This window comes from Cavia porcellus, unplaced genomic scaffold, assembly GCF_034190915.1.
Source record: "Cavia porcellus strain 051 isolate PalLab524CR breed Dunkin Hartley unplaced genomic scaffold, mCavPor4.1 scaffold_6, whole genome shotgun sequence".
Taxonomy (NCBI): Eukaryota; Metazoa; Chordata; class Mammalia; order Rodentia; family Caviidae; genus Cavia; species Cavia porcellus.
In genome coordinates, this window is record NW_026947489.1 from 64,501,812 (window position 1) to 64,528,655 (window position 26,844).

At 35.3% G+C, this 26,844-nt stretch overlaps 1 protein-coding gene across 2 annotated transcripts in view; it reads left to right on the forward strand.

Moving 5' to 3' along the window:
- Brip1 (BRCA1 interacting helicase 1) overlaps positions 1–16,989 on the forward strand; it is a 188,184-nt gene extending 171,195 nt beyond the window's left edge. For both annotated transcript variants that reach the window (XM_063250881.1, XM_063250882.1), the window contains 2 exons: positions 6,131–6,460; positions 7,520–16,989. In XM_063250881.1, the coding sequence (XP_063106951.1) occupies positions 6,131–6,460; positions 7,520–8,115 (926 nt within the window). In that variant the 3' untranslated portion in view covers positions 8,116–16,989. The remainder of the gene's footprint in view (positions 1–6,130; positions 6,461–7,519) is intronic.
- Positions 16,990–26,844: the final 9,855 nt, after the last annotated feature.

Sequence of the window (26,844 nt, forward strand, 5' to 3'; positions counted from 1 at the left end):
TCCCACCAAGTTGCCCTGGGCTCACTAACTCCCAATTTCGGTGGCCGCAACTTGAGCGCGACCATGAATTGTTTAACTCCAAGGCGTGCCCAGCACAGCACAGGACCTGTAAGAGCACGCGTCACAGCGCCTCTGGTTCCAGCCTTTTGTCCATGTTTTTCCTTCCTTCCTTTTTTTGTTTTTCCTCAGTTTCTTCCTGGGTCGTGAGAATCCCTCTCCTTTTACCTGGTCTTCTCCATGGTGTTAAATTCTAGCATCTGAGTTCTGCTCAAGAGAGGCTTTCTACCCTGCCACCTATCAAGCTGCCATCTTCAGGCCAGATCCTTCCTAGCATTTAAAAACTATTTTGTTTTATCAGTACATATTTCAATTCCTGTAATGTACAGTCATCTCAGGGAGTGGTTACATGTACATATTACTGCTTCCTATCGTTGTTTATGTACTTGTTGATATTACTTGTCTTAGCTCATGTTATGGTATATAAAGTTGACATTGGGTGCAGTTATTGGGATCCTATATAGGACACATCTTTTTTCCTCTCATTTTCCCCTTGTCTTTCTTACTCCTTGTCTTTGTTCCCTTAGACTGCTTCCCTATTGGACAAGATCTATCCCCTTGTTCCTTTCTGTCCATCCTTTATCATTTTCTTTTGTACTTTGCCTCAAATGAGAGATACTAAATGGTATTTAAGATTGTGTGTCTTATTTATTTCACTCAATATTATATTTTGCAGGTGTATCCATCTCCTTATAATACCTCAAATTTGTCATTCTATGTATCCAATCATCAGTTTATGGGTATACAGGCTTCTTTCAGAGGTCTTCCAGACTCTAAGGAATTGTGCTGCTATAAGCATTGGTGCACGTATCACTGTTGTATGGTAACATCATTTTTTGATGTTGTGTCTTTCACCTTGTGTGTTCATAGCACCTTGTTGGAGAACGGCAATTGACTGTAGTTTGTGGATTTATTTCTGAGCTCTCCATTCTGTTCCATTGGTCTATATGTCTTATGCCAGTACCATACTTTTCTTCATTATTGTAGTTGTGTAGTGTATTTTAAACCATATAGCATGATGCCTGCAGCTTTGACCTTCTTTCTCAATACTGTTTTCTGTGCTCATGGACCATTGTGGCTCCATATGGATTTTAGGCTTATTATTTCTATTTGTATGAAAAATACCATTGAGATTTTGGTAGAAATTGCACTGAATCTGTAGATTGCTTTCAATAGCATGGACATTTTAACAATAGTAAGTCTTCTGGTATTGAAATGTGTAATGTCTTTCCATTTATTTATGTTATCTTTATTTTCAGCAGTGCTTTGTAATTTTCAGTATAAAGTCCTTTGCTTCCTTTAGTTAAGTTTATCCCTAAGTGCTTTGTTCTTTTTGATGCTGTCACAAATAGAATGTTTTCTTAAATTCTTTTTTTTTTTTTTTTGGTTGTTAATGTGTGGGGTGTGTCTGTTTTTGAATCTTAGAACTACTGAACAGATGAGGTAAAGTTGTTAACAGTGTTTTCAGGGAACATCTGTAGGGTTTTCTACACATATCTCATCTCTGAAGAGAGATAATTTTACTTTTGTCCCTCTATTTCTTTCCTTTTACTTTTAATCTAACAGAGCCAGCCCAGGCTTCCAGTACTATGTTAAACAGTAGTGAAAAGAGACATCTTTGCATTGACACTGCTTATAAAGGAAAAGATTTCTATTTTTAACCACTGAATATGACATTAACTGTGGGCTTTGATATGTGATGCTTATTATGTTGAGGTAATTTCCTTCCACTTCTCATTTGCTCAGAGTTTTATCATCAAAAAGTGTTGACCTTTGTCAGATGCTTTTTCTATGTCGTATCATCTTAGAATGTTTGCCATTTGTTCTCTTAATGTGATTTTATATCACATTGATTTTTAGTTTTTAAACTGTTCCTGCAGTTTTTATACTTTAAACAATTTTTAAACTGTTCAAGGGATTAATCATTTTTGGTAATATATGATTAGACCATTCAGTTACATACCTTTTTTTTTTTTGTCTTTTTGAGACAGAGTTTCACTGTGCAGTTCAGGCTGGCCTGTAGCCCAGGCTGGCCACAAACTCACTGTGATCCTCCTGCTTCAGCCTCCAAGTGCTGGGATTGCAGGTGTGCGCCACCACACCTGGCTTATAATATATTTTGATATTGACTGCTGGGATCATTCTGTTTTGATTTGTCTTGAATCTAGATGTCATGTTTTTTTTTCTCTAATTTTTGGAAAGATTTTATTTATTATAAATAACCTTTCTGTTTCTTATTTCTAAATTCTCAGGCTACATCTGTATTGCTTTGGTTGGTGGTATCCCCTAGCTCTCTTAGACTTTCTTTACTTTTTTGTTTTTTAGGGCTTTTTTGGTAGTGCAGGGGGTCTCTTTTGCTTCTCTGACTAGATAATTTCAAGTGATTTGTCTTAAGAATTCACCAACTGTTTTGCTTACTCAAGTCTGCTGTTGAGTGAATTTTTCAGTTGTTACTTCATTTTTCAGATCAAGAGTTTAGTTCTTTATTTCTCCTTGCTAAAAAAAAAAATTTTTTTCCTGTGTCATTTATTGCACTCATGAGCATCCTTTTGATAGTTTTTTCAAATCTTTGTCAGGAAATTCCCATAGCTCCATTCCTTTAGAGTTAATTTCTGGAGATTTACTTTGTTCTTTTGAACAGGCTTTAACCAGGAAATAGCCTATTTCCTTATAGGCCCTATACGTTTGTATTTGTATCTACACGTCTCAAAAACAGTCTTTTCACAGTGTTTGCATAAGAAAAGACCTTCACTCATCAGCCCTGCCCCACGTTCTGGGAGTCTCACAATTTTACCATGGACTTATCTCCCAGGATTTACGTGTATATATTCTTTGCTTTTATTAACTTTTATTTTTATTAGTATATATTTTTCATAATATTGATCACATTTGCCACAGGGAATCTGTAACTGTAATAATAACACTTTAGATTCTTAATTGAAGGGTTTTCCCTTCTGAACATTATACTTTTGTGTCGTGGGGTCTCCAAAGCAGCAGTATACTTCCCAGCTCTTCTGTTCTGCATCCTGTCCAGACACGTAAAGCATGCCAGGGCACCACGGTCAGTGTTGAATGACCTAGCCCCTTATTATTGAAAAGCTGAGATGCTCATCTCTTTCTTCCTTCCAAAGTAGCCACTGAGCTTTATCAGCCTACCTATTTTTTAAACCATGGTTCCTGTGGAGCGACATTATGCTGCCTGGCTCTTTTGTTCTCAGTGGTCCCCAGGCATGTAGAGAATCCTAGATCATCCGCATCTCAAGATGGGCAAGACAGAAGCAAGTGCCCTGTATAGCGTCTCCCAAAAGCCAAGACTTTGGACATATACTCCAGCCTTCTCTTTTCTCCTCAGGGAAAAGCAGAAGCTGGAACTTTCAACCATATGGCACTGTTCCAAAGCAGGGACGCTAGTGAGAAGGTGCCACTAAATTTCTTGCTTGTGTTGATACAGCTGGTTTTGTGCTAGCCTGCATTCAGGAGCCTCTTAACTGATGTCTGGATTTCTCGTAAAGGGGTTTGATCTATATATTGTTGAATCCATTTCTTCATAGAAAGAAGGTGGGTCTGGGGGTTCCTAGTCCACCACATTAAATCTTTTGTATTTAATGGCATCTATTTTTAAAGATAATTTGATAGCAAATTTAAATTATTGGAGCAAACATGAATAATTCCCATTGACTAGGAATGTAGTTCTTTAGTTCTCATTTATTTACAGTTATAAAAAATTTTTTAAAAGAGAATTTGTTTAGTTATTAACAAAGATTAACTAAACTAGGATTCTTAAATCACATAGAGTATAAGATATAATTCAATAATATAGGAATAGTTTATTTACCATGGTCAGGGGAAAAGCTCTCTATAAAGAAATGAATTTTTGAAGGAATACCAAATTTTTACATTAAAGTAAACAAATGCATCTCTTTAGATTGCTTCATGTTCTCTTACTTTGGATTATGTTGAAGTTTGTTGTATTTATTTGCTTTTTTTTTTAGAGATGCTTCAGATGTTTTGGAATTTATGGTAGTCAAAGCTAGTATTTTCTGAAAGGGCATAAAGCTCCACTGCAGTAGGATCAAATAGATGTTCATTTTCCCCCCACCCAAATCAATAAATATTATGTGCCTGTGCTTTTCACCCACTAGTGTCAGAGTCCTTCCAGAATCAGTCCACATTAGCAAACAGCTGTGGACTATACTTGTGTATTTATTATATTTTGAAGCTAAAAAGTTAATCATACTATAAATTTTAATTAAATTATGAATTGGTTTCAGATTAGCTGTTTGTGAGCATGGACTCTACATTTACCAGTTCAGTTTAATTACTGTATTTAGTGTGATATTGAAACTTAACTCTCAAGATTACAGCTGAAAATCTTGCTTGCTTTTCTTTTTTATATAAAGCAAGCAGTGGCTGAGGTCAAGCAGTAAATAAAAGCAAAAATGCTAAGTACTGGTGTTTAGTCAGCAGGTGGAGCTCAGATCCTTTCAAGTTCGTAAAAGCAAACAATGATGTACTAGAAGGTTTTCTTTGATTATAAAAAGGTCAAAATGAAAATGTAATTATAATACTAAAGTTTTTCAGTTTTAGAGAATTTCACATTTTTATTTGGGTAATCATTTTCCCCAAGCAAGCAAAATAAATAGAAGAAAAATGCTTGTTTCGTTTTTTAAAAATTTTTGAAATTTAGAGTTTAAATTTTTACTTCAGTTCTAATTTTTGATTAATTTGAGATATAGCTCAGCAGCACAGCGCCTGCCTGGCAAGCACAAAGTTATAAGTTTGATTCTTGGTACCAAACCCACGCTCTTCCTCCCCAAAAAAACTAGTTTAAAAAATTTAAGAATTAAGTATTTTCCAGTGTTTCTGAATAATTTTCTTTCTTTGACACTTATAAGATGTAAAATATTTTGGCTATGGTTTTGTTATTATTAGCCACACATTTTTTCATTACTGTTTTCTGTTTAAATTTTTGTAAGTAAAGAATTTATAGAGTAATTCCATTAAAAATCTAAAGAAATGTATTTCAAATGAAAGTATAACAATTTAGGTTGTTTGAAATCTTGTTTTATCTTTCTTGGAACTTATAATACCATGGTGACTTTCAAAACTACTTGCTCCTAAAGATTTTTGTTTTAATGGCATTAGCCGGGGAATATTTATTTTGTAAAAATCTAAATACTTTGAATTTATTGTGAAGTGAACTAGAATATAAATACCTTATACTTTCAATATGGTTCATTTTTTAGCTTCTAAATGTCATAGGTCAAATCATATCTCTTTATTTATACGTGTTTAAAACTACATAGTAAAAATTCAGGTAGGACATGATTTGCCCACAAGACAGTGATATTTTTTTCATCTTCAGGATAGTGTATGATATATGTGATATTGTTAGCAGAGAGGAGCAAACAAAAACCTTTAAGACTAGAATCTTGAATGTATTTTTTTTAGAAATGGAGCCCAATTTAGAATGTTGGAATGGAAGATTGCATTATTTACTACTTCTAGCTCCCCTGTGTGAAAGAACACGTGCAATTGTGAGGAATAATGTAATGATGAAATTAAATTCTCAACTAGGGAATACAGATGGTTCCCGACTAACAATGGTTGAGCTTGTAATCTTTCAACTTTACAGTAGTGTGAAAGCAACCTACATTTCACAGAAACACACTTCAGGTTTCAATTCTGACATTTTCCTGGCTACTGCATCAAGGGATCAAACTGTGTGACAGTGCTGAGCGGCAGCAGTGATCTGCGGCCTCCACGCAGCACTGGAAACCAATGGATGCACTTTGGTGCACTGTGCTGCTGACCACTCATGTTGTGGGGATTAGGTTTATTAATTGCGTTTTGACTTTTAACATTTTTAACATAATGAAAAGTTCATCAGGATTTAACCCCATCATAAGTCATGTGCATATTATACATATGAAGTAAAGTTGTAGGAAAAGTTTGATAACTATTCTATATATTGAAATACAAATTAGATTACTTCATTAGCAAAAGTATGTTTTACCTCAGGACTTTAGTAACTAAATAACCAAATTTTCCTCTGGGTTTACTTTTTCTTTAGGACTTTCTAAATGGGTGAGACAGCAGATTCAGCACCATTCAACCTTTGAAAGTGCCCTGGAGTCCTTGGCTGAATTTTCCAAAAAGCACCAAAAAGTCATTGGTGTATCCAAAAAGGACAGAAAATGTGCACAAGACGACGAGTCTACTGTTGAAATGACCTGTTTGCAGGACAATACCCCTTCTTGTTTGTTGGAAGCAGCAAGTCTTCTATCTCCAGAAAATCCTAGGGAAGATGGAGCAAAAATGTGTGTCCAGGAACTACAGTGCCCTACAGTGATTACCAAAAATCCATCTCTACCTAATGACAGCAACTCCAGAAAGGAAAAAAGTATGGAAAGTCCTGCCCATTTACATTTGATAGAGAAGTCATTATATAATATTGAAACGATATTTATATTATATAGATTCTTTAAGTATAGTGATTTAAACTTAAGTGTTATTATAACCAATTTTGGTGCATGCATCTGTAATCCTAGTTAGTTGGAAGGCAGAGGCAGGAAGATTACAAGTTTGAGGCCACCTAGGCAATCTTGTGAGACCTTGTCTCAATAACAATTATAAAAAATGCTTTTGAGTCATAATAGAAAAAAACAAGTACCTGCTAGTCACTCCTCCAGGTTTGGTTATGAAGTTCTAATAAGAAGCAAATATCAGAACATCATAAAGTTTAATAGACTTACCTTACATACTACAGTCTACAAAACTGAGCAGTTTTATATATCACTCTAGAAGAGCATTCATGAGTAGTTGCAACAGGGACAATATGGCCCTCAAAGCCTGGTATATTTGCTATCTGGACTGTAAAAGAAAGTGTTTGCCAAACTCTGGTTATTTGGTATAATTTTAAGTTTTTAATTTATATGTCATTATAGCTTAATGTGTATTTTTAAACATTTATTCTGTGGTATATGCTTCTAAATAAATGTCATAGTGAACTCAAGGCTATTATAAATGAAACCTAGGTTCAAGTACTGTCAATACTGTCCAGTTATATCTCTTTGAGAAAATACATAGCCTTGTGGTTGTCAGTTTCCTTGTTGATTAAGGCAGTTCTTCTCAATCACCAGTTAGTGAATTTCCAGGTAAATTTTCAGCCTGTTCCTTTTTTTGGCCTTCTTCTTCTTCCAGATCCCTGATGTGTAATTTGATAGTTTCCTGGAGAGTGTTATAGATTGGGCTGGGAAACACTGGAGATATGATATTCCTTTCAGAGTTAGCATGCTGTTCTTTCAGATTCTGAGATGAAAATCCAGTGTTGCTGGTTATAGTCTCTAAACTACGTATTCTATGCAGCTGATTTAATTTTTCTAATAAAAAAATTTAACCTAACAATTATAATGTTAGCTAGGAACAGAAAGTTAAAGGTCTTAAATTTTTGTATTTATAGATGATCCAGGATCATTGGAAGAGTCTGTCCAGACAGTGAAAACAGAAAAAAATGTGATTTCCAGATCCACAAGCCCAACATTCAAAAAACAAACAAAAAGAATTAGCTGTTCTGGCTTTAACTTGAGAGAACCATGTTTTACTGATAAAGCACAGACTACAGTACCTGAGCTCCGGTCTTCAGAGAACTATACCTCTGGTACTTCCACTTTTGAAGCAGAAAAATTAGAAAGTAAAACAGTTTTGCCACTCACTATTAAGAATGAGCCCTCAAATCTAACAGTGAACACGTCATTTGGGCCATCCTCCCAGTCAGAAAGCACTGTGTCATCAGTAAAGGTTGATGCTACTCCTACTGAAAAAGATGACTCACCACAACTGCTCTGCTGTACAGACGCTCCAAACCTGGATATTGCTTTGTCTCCTGGAAGCAAAGAAGTTAAATGTTCCACTCCAAATAGAGCTTTTGAAGCAGAGGAAGAAGATGATGAATCTATCTATTTTACACCTGAACTTTATGATCCTGTAGACACAGATGAAGAAAAAATTGAACTAGTAGAAATTGATAGACTCAGTACTGAGTCATTTACATTTTAACAAGAGAGCTTTATGAAATTGGAACTATGAAAGGAGTGGATTCAGAGAAATAAAAACCAAGGATTTCACAAATTCAAAGTTAAGTAGAATCATGCATATTGAAAAAATATTGATAATAGTAATGTAAATGTGTAAATAAATTGGAGTTGGGAAAAACCCATGGAATAGGAAGAACTGTAAGCAGTTGTCTCTCCTAATGTTAGGTAATAATACTTACTGTCAAGCTGTAAAAATCTGTTGTCATACTTCTGTCAGATTCTACTGTAAATAATTTATACATTGGATGACTTTAAAATTTGGGATATACTTTTTCAGTGTCTTCAGATTTTAAAATATTTTATATTCAAGAAGTTTTACTCTTCTCATGTTGTTTTGATAAAGTGATTCTTACACAGTATTTTTCTCCAAGTGTTACTTAACTAAATATACTTTAAAATTAGTCAGAAAGAGTTTCGTGGAGCACTTCTAATTTCATGTAACTTCATATTTTGTAGTTTGGTAGCCCTATTCACCTATTTGTTTTCATCCCAATACATAAAGATTAATTGAGTTGAGTATTCTCAACTTCTACCATGTTTCACTGTAGATTTTCTGTCCGATCGGTCTAAGAATGTTTCTTTGTGGGTTTTTTTTAGAAAATTTTTTGTTTTTCAGTTTTTAGTGCTAAGGACTGAACCCAGGGCTTCCAGCTTGCTAGGCAAGCTTTCTACCACTGAGCTAAATCCCCAGCCCCGGTCTAAGACTGTTTTTAAGAAATCTAAAGTTTGTCTTAGAAAGTTTAATCCCATATTAAACTGGCTTAAAGTTAGAAAACTTAAGGAAACTTTTTTTTTTTTTTTTTTTTTTGGCAATACTAAGCCTTCACACTAAGCTACATCTCTTGCTCTTTTCTATTTCAAGATAAGGTCTTGCTGAGTTGTCTAGGCTGGGCTCAGATTTGAGTTCCTCCTGCCTCAGCTCCCCAAAGTACTGAATTTCAGGCATGAGCAACCACACCTGGCTTATTTTTACTTTTCTTGAAATTGCTTTGTTTTGGGGGGGGGGGTAGGGTAGGTTTTTTGTGGTTTTTTTTTTGTCTTTTTTGAGACTTGCTCTCAAAAAAGACAGTTCAGGCTGGCCTTGAGCTCACTTTGTAGTCCAGGCTGGTCTCGAACTCGCAACCTCAGCCTCCTGAGTGCTGGGATTACAGTCGTGAGCCGCCACGCCTGGCAATTGCTTTGGTTTTTTATTTGATAAAATCCAGAGTGTCATAAAACTATGTAAAGTTATAAAAGACCAAATGAAATATACCAACTGTTCAGTTTTCATTATTAAGCTTCACATTGTGAGAAAAAGTGAGATATGTTCCCTATAGCTTTAATTATGTGTTTATAAGATAGAAAACTTCATATGTAAATTTAATAACCAAGCCTGTATATACAATTTCAGGTGAAGTATATTCCTTTGGAGGACAATAATCCTTTCTGTGAATTTTGTATGTTTATGTTTAAGAGAATGAAACCATACATCTAATCAACAATAGTTATAAAAGATTTTTTCTAAGAAACATGCTATTCAGTGGGCATTTAAACTTCTGGGTGGCTTGAAATGAAATTGTGTGTGTATTGCTGGGAATCAAACCCATGACGTCATGCATGCTAAGCGGTTGCTGTCTCACTGAGCTGTGTGTTATTCCCCAGCCAGAACTGAACTTCTATGAGATGGTCAAGTGATATGTATGGTCTGTTATTATCAAGTCAAAACTCTAAGTAATCGGATTTCTTTTTTACATTCATTTGGATAAATGAATTACTTTTTTTTTTTTTTTTTACTTTTTATTAGTATGTGTTTGTAGTACATAATTACATTCACTGTAGGGGACTGGTACATGTGCATAACACATTTCAATTCCCTTCTCCCCTCCTCTTATTTTTCCAGCATCAGGTTCATTTATCTTATAAGATCTTATAAGGTTAATTTTATATACAGATTGAAAGCCAGACTAATGGGCCAAAGAACATATAAAACATGTAAAAGAATTGTAGTAATTCATGGAACACTTATAGTACATTGTTCACACTGGATTAGCTTTCATTCTCTTTTTTCCTGTTATCTGTTTTATTTTGTATTCTTTTTTTTTTTTTGTCTTTTTCGTTTTTATTGGTACCAGGGATCGAACTCACGACCGCACACTTGCAAGGAAGGCGCTTATGCCACTGAGCTAAATCCCTAGCCCCTATTTTGTATTCTTGATATATATTAAATTTTTCATGTGAGGGAAATCATGCAATATTTAGGTTTGTGTGTCAGTACCTCACTTAACATTATGTATATGCATTTGCTTTCATTTTGATGACGTTTAGCTTGTCTGCTTTTATAGCATTGGATATTACAATACTAAACATGCTTGAAAAAAATTTCAATTGACCAAGGCTTTATTGTAGATTGGAATATTTTAGGTCCCACCTAGTATATACATTTTTTCATTAGTTCCTTAGTAATAAGTACCAAGCACTAGCTTAGAAAGTAATTTATGTATTTTTTGGGCTTTTTTGAGAGAGTGAAAAAATTTCTCTCCCCTCCTATTTTGATCTTAAATGGCTAATAGAGTGGGGCTAAAATGTAGCTCAGCAATAGAGCCCCTTCTTCACATGGGCAAAGCTCTGGGTTCCATCCCCAGCCCTAGTGGGGGAAAGAAAGGAAAGGATAATTGGGGAGTAGAAAGAATACCAGGTGGGGGACAAGAGACTTGGCCCAGCCTCTGCTTTGCTAAGTCATACTAATAATACTATGACTTCCATCGAATTAGTTTCATTTGTGAGACCAAGAATTTAGTACTTATACTACTAACAGCTTTCAAAATTAATAATTTAAAGAAATATGTTTTACTCTGAGTCAGCTTCTGTTTGCTTTTGTTAGAAAATGCTTAAAGTAAAGCATTTATAGAAAAGATAAACTGACTTAGCCACATTTAAGGAACATATGAATGTGTGCATCACAGCTGAAAAGGTAGCTATTCTTTCCAACACTTACAATTGAAACATTTTGAAAACTTTTGAAATTGCCCTTAGTAAAATTGATGAACTATAGCATCAAGCATATTACCTTATACTCATATCTTAGTGTTACTATCAAAATTGATCACAAATACCATCCTGTTTCCCTTGATAGGATTTTTTAGTTTTTCCAAAACCTGATGCCCCTGAGGCAAAAACATTCCATTACTGAAAATGTGCATAGAAAAATGCCACATGATTTTAGTAGTTCTAAAAGATGTTTTGAAAAATATGCAATGATATCACTATTGAAAATAGGTTTGTGGTCTCTTTTAGAGAGAAAGGTGATAGTGCAAGAAGTTGCAATATAAAAACAATTTACAATACCTAGTACATATCAAGTCACCAGTTATTAGTAGATCAAACATATCTAGAATGCATTTTTACTTTATACAAAGCTTCCCTAATAAATGGGTGTAGTGACAAAGAACTGTGATATAGAGTGAAGAAAACATTATTTGGCTGACTTATTTTTAAACTTTTGGAGATGTTAGGAGTTGTTTATCAGATAATTAATACATTCATTGCATATGAAATTATTAATGTAATACTGCATACAGCCATGGGCGGTAGAAACCACTAATTGGGAAAAGGGCTTTATTTGTGGAGGAAGGGAATAATAAAAGTAAATGTTTCATGACTTGATATTTAACTTTGGATGAATCATTAAACTTTCTAGAATTGTGAGTGAAATTAATGAGAACGCTTACTATGCTCCTATCGTGTATTTTATTATCAGCTGATTTTAAGTTTGGCACTATCTACATTCATACAGGACTTTGTTTTTATTATTTTTATGAACTTAATTTTAAGAAGTATTCTTATATTGTTTTTCTACAACAGGATCTGTCATGTTTTCATAAATAAAGCACGTGCAAAATAGTTAATTCTCTAAAACTGCTTGTAAGACTTTGTGAAGTCAAAGTGCTTATAAAATCACTTTAAAGACAGCTTAGTGAAGTCATCTGTAAATGATGGCAGTCTTTTTTAAAACATTTTGATTATCACACTTATTTGTGCTCTTTTTAATCTCAGATTTTTCAATAATTTACACCAGAATTTAATTTTTATAAATTCTTGGTAGTTTCTTGTTTCTTTTCATAGGTAGATGGCCTCATTTTTTGTGAAGGTAGTGCTAGTAAAATTTTTCATAACTTAAAAAGACCCAAAGTCACATCAGATAATATTTAGTGAAGCTAAAATCTTAACATGGAATATCTGTACAGCTATGAGTCATAAAATAAAGAATAGCACTTCAGGAAATGGAAATTTAGAAAACTGACCAAGGCTTATGATCCCCTGGTCCTAAACGACTTTCATGTCTCAAAACGGGGAGAAAAAAAAGATTTCTGTTGCGCAAGGTTTCATTTGATGGAACCATTAGCTGCCCAGTTTCCTGGACTCCACAATGGAGCCTTGTTATAATATCCATGGGATCCGAGCCAGTGGATCACCTTATTGGTAAGACCACCTTATAATGAGGTGCTTTCAGTAACTAAATCTCTTTGGATGTGGTCCAAAATAACCCATCTTCCATCAAATTCCACTCTGTAATAAACAAGCTTCAACATACTGGAAAGAAAACAAAAGATGTATGAAACTTACTGTTCCCAGAAATTTGCCTTTGAAAATCTAATGCTGAGTACTGATTAAGATGAACATTTGTTAACAGTTTATAACTAGGAATCTATTTTAGTGCTTTTTATAATAAATTTAGATTTTTGGCTTGGCCTTCCTTTTCAAAGAAATTTATATCATTTTGATTCTCTTTTTGTCCCCCAAAATTAATCACATCACATTAAAATATTTTACACCAGTTTTTACAGAACTAAGGGCTGTGGGTGTACGTCAGTATTAAAGGTATAAGGCTAGTATGTGTGAACATATGTTTGAGCTTGATACTCGAAGTTTTTAACTTGGCATGTTGCTATTATAAAACACAAGTGTACAAGTGGCTTCTATGTAAAATATTAGGTAATATCATTTTAAATAGATGATTTATATTATCTTAAAGGTTGAAAGGTTTTATTTTTAATTTTTTATTAGTACAGTTTGATACATAATCAGCACATTCATCAAGAAAAGTTGGTACATGTTATGGATTAGAGTTCTAAAGGTATTATTTGGGTGTATATTTTAATTTGTTTATTTAGTATATTTTCCTACTTTTCCAAACATAGTGTTCATATTTAAATGCTGACTATCTTTTCAAATGTTAGTCTTTTATTCATTCTAAGAGGATCCAACCAACCTGCCTTGACAATCAGAATTTTGTTTTGCTTATGAAGCTGAATTATTAACTAAAAGGGAAAGAATAGGAACTAAAGGCTCACTTTGTACCATCCTTAGTGTTATTGTTGGAGATTAGGCATAACCTTAAACTAACGGATACCCTGGAATCTTTTACCTGGCCAAACATAAATTACAACAAAATAAATCAAAATACTAAGATGTCCATATTTCATTCTTTAAAGTTGATTTGGAGGTATAGTTGGATTTTGTTACCTGCTGACACCATTTGGACAGGCTGTTTCACCTCTCTGAACTTAAAATGGTGACAGGTAATTTCCTAAGAAATACAAGTGAGAGAGAGTAGAGCAGCAGTGGCAAAGCTTTTAGAGCTTTCAGTGATAACAAACAGCCCACTGCAGGGGCAGGGATTTAGCTCAGTGGCTCAAGCACTTGACTGGGAAGCACAAGATTGTGAGTTTGATTCCTGATACCAAAAATACACAAACCAAAAAACAAACAGCCCACCGTACCACCACTGCTGTATGTTTGCCACCACTGCAGTAGAGTATAGAGAAGCTCTTGGATCCAGTAAAGGGAAAACAGAATTTGGGATCAAGAATTTATTAGCTTTGAGTTTTTCTCTGTGCTTACTGATTGACTTTGGCCACGTTACCTTACCTTGTTAGGCCTGTGCTTTATTTTGGCAAAGATAAAAAATAAATAAATAAATGATAAAAGTGAATTGCTGAGTTGTGCAGGCTGGCCGTGAACTTGCTGTTCTCCTGACTGCACCTCCCAAGAATTGGGTTACAGGCGTCACCACCCACCCTTGGATACACCTTACACTTACAGTGTAGTTTAGTTCCTCTTGACTTGCTCAAGGCATTCTTAGGGAAGAGTTCAACCGCAAGTAACTCAAAGTGAATGAATTAAAATACTGAATTAAAAGATCATCACCTTCTGAGTGACTACAGGTAACTAAAGGAGACTACATGTAACCACAGAGCTTATTATGAGAAGTAGTTAATGTCGGTGATGATAGATGTTATTCATAATATGTTTACTTGCTTTATTGTTACCAGGATATGTAGGAATCCTCATGGAGTTGTCTTCTGTTTGACAAACACAACTAATCCATGAACACAACTTTAGCAAATTACTGCCAGGCACTGTGGCCCCAGGTACTCAGGAGACTGAGATGGGAGGATTGCTTGAGCCCAGGACTTCAAGGCCTGCCCAGGCAACATACCAAGATTTTGTCTAACTGAAAAAAATAATAAATTTATAAAAGCTCAAATTACCGTAATCAATCTTTTTTAAAGAAAATTATTATATGCCTGTAATATGGCTTTCCTACGTGATTCTTAAAACTTATTTTTTACAAATATTCTTAAAGCTTTTCTTAAAATACTAGGCTAATAAAAATCCAAAGAATCTTACTGAATGTTAAACTAAGATGCACAAAATCTCTTTCCATTGCTTACATGAGTCAGAGTATGGATCAAAATAAAGTATATCTCGTCATTAGTGAAACTACTGTCCTTCACTGTGTAATAGAGCATCGCACTTCAGAGAAGAATGAAGGTAAACTTAATGACCTCTGAAGTGAGAAAATCAACATTTACATTGTTTTTAAAGATATGTTTCATTGCCTTAAGAACTGCAAAGAAAATGAAAACCCAGAATCTCAAACTTAATTTGCACAAAACAAGGAAAAGGTAAGTACAAAATGTCACATTGGGATAGATGAGGCATTGATCCGTTTCTGATAATGACTCCAAAGAAAGCATTCCAATACCGTACAACTCCAATACATGCTTTGAATGTAGGGTGATCAGTAATGTGCAGAACAATATATAGGATGAAAAGAACTGGCTGCCGCTGCAGGTTCTTCCATACCAACAAATATTGCAGCAACCCAAGTCTTTTTTTCCCTTTGCATAAATTTCTCTGCTTGCCTATCATCCTTTTGCAATTGCCCAACTATTTTCAAAACTGCTCGTTACGTTTTGTTTTCACTCTGTTGAAACCTATTTCTAAAGTTGGATAGAAAGAACTAAGCCACACATTGTGTTTTATCCTAGGCCTTGTACTCACCTAAAAATAATCCTGGACTCTACTCATGTCTAGAAGCAACATGGACAAGGAGAAGCATATTACTTAGATTCTAAAGTACAGTATCTACTACTCCCATTTTCTTTTAGTTTTTCTTTGTTGGGTTTTGTTTTCTTTAAAGTTAAAAAAATTTTTTTTAAAGAATAAACAAAACGGGGTTGGGGATTTAGCTCAGCGGCATAAGCGCCTGCCTTGAAAGCAGGCAGTCGTGAGTTCGATCGCTGGTACCGATGAAAACGAAAAAGACAAAAAAAAAAAAAAAAAAAAAGAATAAACAAAACAGAAAATAGGTAGAAATAATACATATGTTCAGAGAAAAAAATAAACAGTAAGAAATCACTAGTTGATGTTTACATATTGTCATTTACAAAAAGTTGTTCAAGATACAAAAATGGAACATGTAAAGTGGGAATTCAAACAGTGAGACTGCAGACAGTTCTGTTCAACTATCCAACAAAAACTTAGTAACATGGTTGTCAATCCTATACACTTAAACATACATGCAGTTATCCATCTCTTCATTTATGTTTAGATTAAACAAACTAAAGCAGGTTAAAATCATTCTGAACAAAGAATAGTATTGCTGGATTTCACATCATGATACTGTGTGATCAGCACTGGGTACAGTAGTGTTTTTTTTTTTAATTCAATTTAAAAAATTTAAAGAAAGCGGGTAGAAATACATAATTTCAAAGAAAAAAATAAACAGCAAGAAATTACTAGTTGATGATTACAGATTGTCTTCTTACAAATAGTTATTCAAGATACTAATGTGCAGCATATAAAGTGGGGATTCAAACAGTGAGATTGCAACCAGTTCTGTTCAACTATCCAACAAAAACTTAGAAATATGGTTATCAATCCTATACACTTAAACATACATGCAGTTATCCATATCTTGAATTATGTTGAGATTGAATAAACCCAAGCAGGCTAATATCACTGTGAACAAAGAATAATACTATTGCTGGGTTTCACGTTATGACACTCCAGGATCAGCACTGGGTATTTTAGTGTCTTTTTTTTTTTTGTCAAAGTATTTGTTCATTTCATCATGTGTCATAAGATCAGTTCTCATAAACTGTTTATGGATTCTACACATGCATGAGTCTTAACGTGTATTTCTATTCTTTCCATATTAGAGGGAGAAACAAAACCAAGCAAGATGAAACAAAACATATTCCTATAAACACATGAAATGAAAAAAACATATAAGACCGTTGTGCAAGGAGTTCTACCATGGTTCCTGTGTTGTCTCTTATTATCTCCAATAGAATTGGCTATATTATCAGACATAGTATAATTGAATATATCAATACGTAACTGCATTAACAAAATCACAGCTTTGTATATAATATAGAACTTCAAAAACTGGCAGTTATCAAATCAGAATGTGTATCGTGGACTCTTGTCATCTTCAGTGTAGTTGCCTATACTCTCAGACTTGATACTATCAATCATATCAGTTTTGAATAAAATTTTCTCTGCCTCTTTTTTTGTCTTTTTCATTTTTATTGGTACTAGGGATCGAACTCACGACTGCCTGCTTGCAAGGCAGGCACTTATGCTGCTGAGTTAAATCCCCAGCCCCCTTTTTTTGTCTTTTTTGAGATGGGGTCTTGCTACGCAGTTTAGGCTGGCCTTGAGCTCACTTTGTAGCCCAGGCTGGTCTCGAACTTGCAAGGATCCTCCCACCTCAGCCTTCTGACTGCTGGGATTACAGGCGTGAGCCACCACACCCCGTTTCTGCCTCATTTCTGTTATGCTCTTTTTTTGCCATCAGTGGTCTGCTTATCTTCTTCATTCTGTTTTCTGCTCCATTCACTGAGGCCTCTCGGCCACTGTTCCTGGAATCCTAGTACTTTTCTCTCTCTCTAGAATGCCTGGAGTATTCTCTGTAGGGTTGGATTGGTGCTTTGCAAATTTCCCCAGTTCCTCTCTGTCTTGGAAGCATCTTGTTTCTCCATTAATTTCTTAAGACAGTTTAGCAGGGTATATCAATCTAGGATGGAGGTTATTTTCTTTCAGGGCTTGGAATATTTCACTTCAGGATCTTCTTGACTTGATGGTTTGTGTCGAGAAGTCTGCCATTATTCTGATGGCATTCCTCTATAGGTTATCTGTTTCTTGTCTCTAACAGCTTTTAATATTTTGTTCTTATATTTAATTTCTGGGATCTTGATTATTATATGCCTGGGTGTAGCTCTGTTTTGGTTGTAGGTGGCTGGAGTTCTGTATGCCTCACATATCAAAATATCATTTCCTTTTCCTATGTTTGGGAAGTTTTCCTTAATTACTTCTGTGAATAACCTTTGTAGTTCCTTTGTTTGTACCCCAGCTTTTTCATTTACATTCTTTATTCTCAAGTTACAGATCCTTTAGTTGTCTTGTAGCCTTGTATTGTTACTGCCTGTTTCCTTATTATTTTTAAAAAGTTTTCTCTTTCATACTCCCACATTGCGAAATTGTCCTCCAGTTTGGATAATCTATCCTTAGTTTCTTTCAAGCTGATTTGCTGTCATACCATAGAGTTTTAATTTCCTGGTGATCTCTTTGAATCTGTTTCATGTATTCTATATTTTTTTATATTTTTCATCAAATGTTTCTCTCCTTTGTTTGAGTTCCTCCCTTCTTTCGTCGGTCTCTGCTTGAGGGGTGCTTAGTATCTCTTTTATTAATCTTCTTATATCTTGCTTTATTTGGCTAAATATTTCACTTTTGAACTTTTCTATGAGGTCCCAAATACATCTCTTTATGTCCACTGACGCTGTGTCTGATATTGCATGTTTGCTGTTCTCATTCTCCTTTGTATTTACCTGTCCCTGGGTCAGTGTTCTCAGGGCTGGGGCCTGGGGACTTTTTATTGTTGCCTCCTCTTCCCATCTTTTTTGCTTCTTCTAGGATGCCCCAGTTTCTTTCTTTGTCAGTTACAATTCTTCTGAAATGCGCTGACTAGATGACCCTTCACACTGCCATGTGCTAGTGAGTTGCAGACAGGGATGGCATATGCTGGCCCCTCCCCTCTGGGTCAGTCAAACTTCTGAGGCTTCCCTGGGTTAGTGTGCTTAGTGTGCGCCACCACTGTAGGAACTGGATTTCGGATAACCTATTGGGTCTCAGCCAGGTCACATGACCCAGGCCTAGCTCACTCCACCAATCCCGTTTGGGAAGAGAACAACTGACTGAAGTCACTGCTGCCCCGTAGGGGAGTAGATACGGTACATGTACTTGCCAGTCCTGCCTGGTCCCACAATGTCCTCCACCAGAGCCCCCCTATTTATGGAATGGCTTCACTCCCATCACTCACCACAAGTTGATGTATGCACCCTGCCAACTCAGCTCTCCATTTGGCTCGCCGACGCCTGAACTCAATGTAACTGTGCCTCCAGTGAGTGGAAGCAGCGGGACCTCAGACAGCTTGGCCAGTCACGGCAGGACCTCGGATGGTCGACGAGGTGCCTTAATTTCTTCTTGGGATGAGAATTCATCTCTCTCTGTTTGGGGCTCCCCACTCTGTATTGTGTTGAATTCTAAGTTCACTATCTCAGATAGCCTCTGTAGCCAGTTGTTATCTATCTGCCATCTTTGCTCCTCCTTCTTCTCCCATTTTCAAAATGCATTCATCTAAACCCTCTTTTCTAACTGTTTAAGCCAAGAGTAACAATTTCTATGATAATACCCATTTTTCCAACACTTATACATAAAGGATGCTTAAAACTGAAACTTGGGACTTTACCGACTGATACCCACTAAAAGGTGAGCCATTCATGCAAATCTATGTGTTTACTTTGGTTACAAATGTCTGCAGAAACATATGGTCAGATCATGTGGTTCTAATAATGTTCCTTTTAGTAGTTTGCAACTTTGACCAATTTCAATATTTTTTCTGGAACTGGAAATTCTTTCTTGTGGTAATGTACTCATTTATCAAAAAATGAATATGTGGTTATAAAGAATTTTTGGCTTATACTAACATGACAGATTGTCAGAAGTTCTTCTGAGAACTACAGCTTCACATAGTTTTATAGTCTTTTAATTACACAAATTTATCACATTTTCAATTGTATGCTGGTGAACTTGAAGTGAATGGCCATAGTGTTACTATTTCTCTGAGTCACCTCATCCGGTGTCTCCTCAATTCTAAATTCCATTCCTTTTTTACTCAGTAGATAGAGACTTCCAAACACAAATTAATTCCATCCCAAGTAAAATTAGGGGAGTAGATACTGTATATGTACGAGAGCTTTCTTGGTCTGTGAATACTGCTATGAGCACTTCTATTGCGAGTAGCACCACTAATTCCTGCAGAAGGTAGCAAATCTTATTCACAAATCAGTAGAAATTATTCACCACCTGAAGTTCTCACTTCCTCCATGAAACCTTGTAATTATACAAACGGAATTAGATACACCAGCTCAAATATCAGATGATTCCTCTCACATGAGAGACGCAAAGTGTACGTGACTTAAAGAGCAAAATAAAAATTAGATAATAGGAAACAGGAGGATGGATCTTTTCCAAATGGGAAAGGAATCAAGAAATAGTGGAGGAAGAAGGAGGGGAGGGATTGGGAAGTAAAAAGACTTAAGATGTGTACATGTACCAACTCTCCGTGGATAGTATAGACTAATAAAAATGTGCTGATAAAAAATAAAAACAGTAAGCCAGAAAAAAACTATCATGGAAAAAATGAATTAACCAAATGAAAAATGACTACATAAATAAAGTAGTATTTAACCAGACATAAGGCACACATTTGTAATTCCAGCACTCTGGGAGGCTGAGGAGATAGATCTTTTATATTCAAGCCCAACCTAGGCAATTTAGCAATTTAACAAGACCCTGCCTCAAAAATAATTTAAAGGACTAGAGATGTAGCTCAGTATGAAGGTCCTGGGTTCAAACCACCCCCCATAGTGGTTCTTACAAGTTTGATTTTTGGATTGTTTGATTAATTGATCAGTTTAAGAATATGGAGAACCTTCATGTGTTGAAAACAGATGTGTAACAGTGACACTTATGACTGTTATGAAAGCACTATAAAAAGATCATTCCTACTTCCATAGATGGATTACCATGTGGATGCTTCAGCAAAATTGCTTTGCTATTACTAAAAGCTGAGGAAATATTTGCACTTTTAAGTTTCTTAAAAATAGCATTTCTTAGGATATAAATTTTCAGGATCTGTTACTTCTATTTAGCCTCTGTCATGGGAAAGGATTGCATTTCATATTTTTTATATGATAAGGTTCTGTTATAAAACTAATATGTTAAAATAAAAATTTGAAAGGTTCCATTTCATATTTAATTAAATAGGCAGATTTTCTTATTATAGAATATGGGGATTTTGATACTATGCTCAGTTACACATAGCTTTAAGAACAAGAAATTGTGATTTCTTTTGAAAAAGCTTTTCATTCTGAATAAGACAGTAAATCAAAGTGACCTGAACATCAGTTTTGGATTTGTACATTTTAAACCCCAGCCTAATACTTTGTACCTGACTTTTCCTCCCTGAAACAGTTTCCTCCTCCATGTAATGAGGACAGTAATTGCTCAAGAAGTTGCTATGAAGATAAAATTAAATATGATTTTACAAAATAAACATTAGCAAATATTAAGCTATTACTCCCCTTTTAAAAACTTGTTTTCTATGCTTCTCCTATACTGTGTTACACTAAAGGTTAATACAGTTTCACTTTCCATTTAAATATCTTAACATTTTTCAGAAACATTTTATAGTATCCAAAGCACTTTCTGTTAGATCTGTACAACTGAAATTGAGATGTTAGATCTGGTAGTTCAGGGTTTGTGAAAGACTTTTTTTATTTTTCGTAAGCGTGGAGACAGATTTATCTCCAAATGCCATCTGGAATATGAAAGAATGTTCTTTAGCCAGCTACTTACAGTGTAGAAATTGTATCAACCAGCCTGTATTACCCTGTCCTTTAATTGGGGCTAAAATAACTGACTCTAGAAACACTTCTAAATCAAAAGTCAGTTCATATGTATTTGTTCTTGAGATTTCGTATGGTGCTATTTATGCATATCTACACTTATGTAATAATAAATACATATGAAGTATTGCTGAATGGTAGGTAAATATAATTAAGACTTGTGTCTCTTATTGATAAAAATATCCAGAGTATGATACACTATTAAAAATAAACTGTTCTTTGATACAACATGTTAGCAACTGTGTTGTATCCTTAAAACACAGTGTCCAAGTGAGAAGTAAAAAGGGATTTGGATGAGAACATAAAAATTTATACACACTGTGCCTCCATACTGCAGTGCAATTACAGTTTTAAAAACCTGCATTGGTGAAGTAATCTAGGCATCTCTGTGTGTTTTTTAATCTGCTCCTTTAAGCCTCATCAGGATTGAGTATACAGTGGAGACAAAGACGTGACCCAGAGATTAGTCTTGTAAAATAAGGATCGGATTTCCAAGTCAGTGTAAACTCCCATAGCACTTCTCTAAACCAAATAGATTCGAAGTTATAATAGTGAATAATTTGCTTACATATAACGCTCTCATCAGGGGATGCCAGTGTAGAATCAGCAGATATTCCTATGGATAAAATCGGGCATATTCTTAAAGTGCTGTGAATAACATTGCTTTTGAAAATATCAAATGACAGGTGACATAATATAGTTAAGATTTTAAAAAATGTTTTCTTAATGTAATATGTTTTAGTAGTGGTCAGGAATACGGACAGTACAATAAGATGGCTGGATATCAGATTCTACTTTTGCCCTTGTATTAAATGAAGGCCCTTGAGGAAGTTACTTAACTTCCCCGTGCATTTGTTTACTTTGATGTAGAATGGAGAGACTAATTTCTGACCAGTAGAATTCTTGTGAGGATTATATGAGTTCACATAAGCCACTAGACATAGTACCTGGCATGATGAAGTAACTGTTAAGTATTAACCAGCCATAATAATTATAATGTCAATAATGATGTATTATTATTGATAGTAATTTAAAATTAGCCCTTTAGTTATGAGAATGTGCAAGATTGTTCATTATCACAACATTAAATGCCATAATTAAGAGTTAGGACATTTTCCCACTTTGAGGCTTAAAGTCATGATAGCTAGGCATATGAACAATTTAAGCTATAATATTTCTATGTTAGCATCATGAAATAATATCATAGTCCCTCAGCAACAAAAAGCTTCTACTGCTGGGGATTTTATAAGGTGCGTTTCAATATACATTCAGAGGAAATGCCATTTATAAGAGTTGGTTAATTGGGTGCTCACAGGAAGAGCATAGTTAAGTACTATTCCTTTGAGAGCCGGGGAGTTATACCTTACAATTAATACTTCTCTGTGGGAAAAAAATCGAGCTTGTCTTTCTTCCAAGGAAGGAAAAATTGGCAGTATGGGAGCACTGAAAATTTCTGGCAGCGCTGTATATTTTATTCTTTAAAATTTACTCTTCCCAATTGGAAATGTAATAAAGATTTTGTTACAGGGTTTTGTTCCATTGTCTTGCCTGATAAGAAATGTAGACAAGAAGACTTTATTTTGCTGGAGACAAGAGGGTATTCTCTTTCAAATATAACCTTCACTTTTATAGTTAAGGGATGCCCATCGATTTTCTGCTTAGCAAATTAATAAATTTCCTTACCACACATGTTAACTAAATATAATCATCACTTGCATTGCTAAGAAACAGCTTGTTTTTTATTCTTGGCCAATGTTATATAATATTAACACATCACAATTCAGATATTATTTTTTGAATTATTTAATATAATTCTTTTAAAATACACAGATATTTGGGAATCTGAAATCTGAAATAACTACATATGCAAATATGCCTGGTGCAACTGAAAGATTATTTCTGTTGCTTCTAGTTTTGTGGCAAGTGGGTATTTTTTTAACTACTGTTTTTGTGTCTGATAAATAATGAGTTGTGTTCTAAAAATGCTAATAGTTTTAGCCTGACTCTATCATACATAATTAGATAATCAATATCCCTACAGCAAATCAATATTTTGTCCAGTCCTGTGGCTCGCTGAGAAATCTGTATTCCACGGTGTTGTGGCCGTTTTATTTAACATGGGACTTGGAGCGACAGAGGAAGCCCTATTTCTGGGGTGCCAACCAGCTTCCTAGGCTATCGTTCCAGTTGGCACACAGGAGAGCCTGGCTAGGAACTTAAGTGGAAATCTTGGGGCTATAGAAAGGTAGAGAGAACTCTGAAAAGCTCTAATATTCTTCTGGGGCTCTGAAAGGCAGCAAGCATGAACAAAGATATATACACCAAGCGTACGAATAAGGAGAAACACCAGCTCCTTGCTGACTTTAAGGTCCTGCACAAAAAGAGTGAAAAGCGAGGTTGTCTTATAAATGGCCTGAGTTTGAAGATGAGCCTTCTCACATGGATTCCTGTTGGCAAACATAAAAGGCTAAGTGTTTTAGGAAATCTTTTGATTAGCCATTGACAGGCAACTAAATTATGGTGACCCAGAGCTGATCACTAGCAACCTATGATTAGAAATAATAAGAATTTCAAATAACAGAAGAGCCCTCACTGGCATGGACTACAAAACCTACACAATTAGTTCTAGAAAGTTGCTAAGTAAGAAAAGAAGAAAAAGCAATAAACCCCAGTGTGAGATGGCTGAAATCCAGAATTGTTTCCATATATTACTAATTTTTTGGTTTTTGTTTTTGAGACGGGGTCTCGCTGTCTAGTTCAGGCTGGCCTTGAGCTCACTTTGAAGCCCTGGCTGGTCTCGAACTTGAAACGATCCTCCTGCCTCAGCCTCTCAAGTGCTGAGATTGTAGGCATCCACCACCATGCCTGGCTTACTATGTATTATTTAAAATATCCAGTATTCAAGGAAAAATTCTAAGACATGTAAATAAACAGTAAAAACATAAGGGTAAAACACAGGCAAAAGAAAATTCCTGGGGTTGACTAAGACTTTGGATTTAATATTAGTCGTTGCCAGGCCTTAGGAGGGGTGTAGGTGGAAGGGAAGTGGCACAGTCATAAAAGAGCAGCATTACGGGTTCCTGTAGTGACAGAAATGTTCCGCACCTTGACTGCGTCACTGTGGTTATGATAGCGCACTATGTTGCCCGATAGTATATTGCAGGAAATTGAAGAGTTTACAGTGGAGGAAACTGAATAAAGGATCATAGGGCCTCTCCGCTTCTTATCATCGTATGTCATCTACGGTGATCTCGAAGGCTTAATGTTTTAATTGAAGTAGAAATTAAGACAGTCTTACACAAGAGCAAAGAACGCATTACTAGCAAATCTCCCTTTTAAAAGTTGTGCTAGAGCCAGGCTTTGGGGCTGTAATGCCAGTTTGTCGGAGGCAGAAGCAGGAGGATTACTGCCAGTCTGAGGCCAGTCTGGCTTACATAGTGGCTCCAGTGCATCCTGAATTACGTAATGGGACCCTGTCTCAAAAGCAAACAAGACAATAATACTAAAAGTGGTCCTGCGGGCTGAAGTAAAAATATACCAGATGAAAACTAAATTCACATGAAGGAGTAAAGGTAACTACCGAAATAACATTAAAGACCACAGAGGTCTGCTTGTGTTCATAATCCCTTTTTCTATCTTTTTAGAAAGACAACTACATAAGTCAATAATTATCAACTCACGTTGATGAGTTTATATTAAAGAGCAATTTAAATGAATAGTACAGGGGAAGAGAGAATAAAAATATTAGAAAAGTTTGAATATATTATTGAAATTGGTATTAGTCTGAACTAGGTTATTAAAGTCAATATAATTATAATCTCTAGAGCAAATACCAAGAAAATAGAAACAAGAAAATTAACAGGGTACACTAGAAAATATCTGTCATGAAAGAAGATGATAACTGAAGAATGGATGATTAAAGAATGGAGGAGCAGGGGCTGGGGATTTAGCTCAGCAGCATAAGCGCCTGCCTTGCAAGCAGGCAGTCGTGAGTTCGATCCCCGGTACCGATAAAAAGGAAAAAGTCCAAAAAAAAAAAAAAAAGAATGGAGGAGCAAATGATACATAAGATACAGATAATTAGAAAATAGACAATAATTAGAAAAACTGCATGCAAAAATTCCTGTCTTGTCAGTAATTAAATTTAAATGGGATAAATATCAAAAACCACAGATATTGGAAGAATTCTCTCTCTCTCCTTTTTTTTTTCTTTCTTTCTTTCTCTCTTCTTTCTTTCTTGAGACAGGGTCTCAATATGCAGTTCAGACTGGCCTTGAACTCACATGTAACCCAGCCTGGTCCCAAACTTCAGGGAATCTTCCTGCCTCTGCCTCCTGAGTGTTGGAATTACAGGTGAGCACCACTGCCAAAAGGAAAATTGGTTTTTAAAAGCAAACATGATCTGTAAATTTGTACAAAAAGGCGGGGGGGAGGGGAGAATCAAGAGATGGGGGAAGGAAAGGTAAAGGCGATGAAAAAAGGAATTAAGACGTGTCACATACACATACCGACTCCACACAAGGAATTCCAACATGATGCACTACACACATTACTAATAAACTGAAATGAAAAAAACACGCTGTCTATATGCTTTCCACGAATGACTTAGTGTGGATTCAAACACACAGAATGAAAGTAAGATGGGCAAAGATAAGCCATGCGAACAGTAGTCTGAGACTTCTTTGAAAACTGAAACAAAATTGACATGAAGCTATCTTGATTTAAAAAAAGATAAAGTCAAATTCCTACTGACGTTAAAGAAGTAAAAATAGGGGCTGGGGATTTAGCTCAGCGGCATAAGCGCCTGCCTTGCAAGCAGGCAGTCGTGAGTTCCATCCCTGGTAACGATAAAAACGAAAAAGACAAAAAAAAAAAAAAAAAAAAAAAAAAAGAAAGAAAGAAAACTAGATATGGTATATTAGACAAAAGAGCTAAATAAATAACTCTATTACAAAGTTATTATGTTTGTGTAGCTAGGGATCATTGATACTTTTTGGTTGCTATACTTGTGTCTTAGTTACTTTTCTCATTGCTGAGACAAAATATCCGAAATCCAAAGTTAAAGGAGGAAAAGTTTATTTAGCTCACAGTCTGTAGAGGTTTCAGTCCATAATCGGCTGGCTCCAGGGCAGGATGGCTTTGCAGATGAGAACAGTTCATGCTGGGCAAAAGGCAGAAAAGGCCACAAGGGCCCTTAACAGCATCTTTCTGCCCCTCTTTTACTCTATCTGGGATACCAGCATTAGGTAGTCCAAAATCAGTCAGTGCACTGGTCACATACTTTTTTTTTGTTTTTTGTTTTTGAAAAGAATAAAACCAAACAAAATAAAACAGAACAAAGCCAGTCAAAACAAAACAGTGAATATGATATTGGATTTCAAAACAAGATA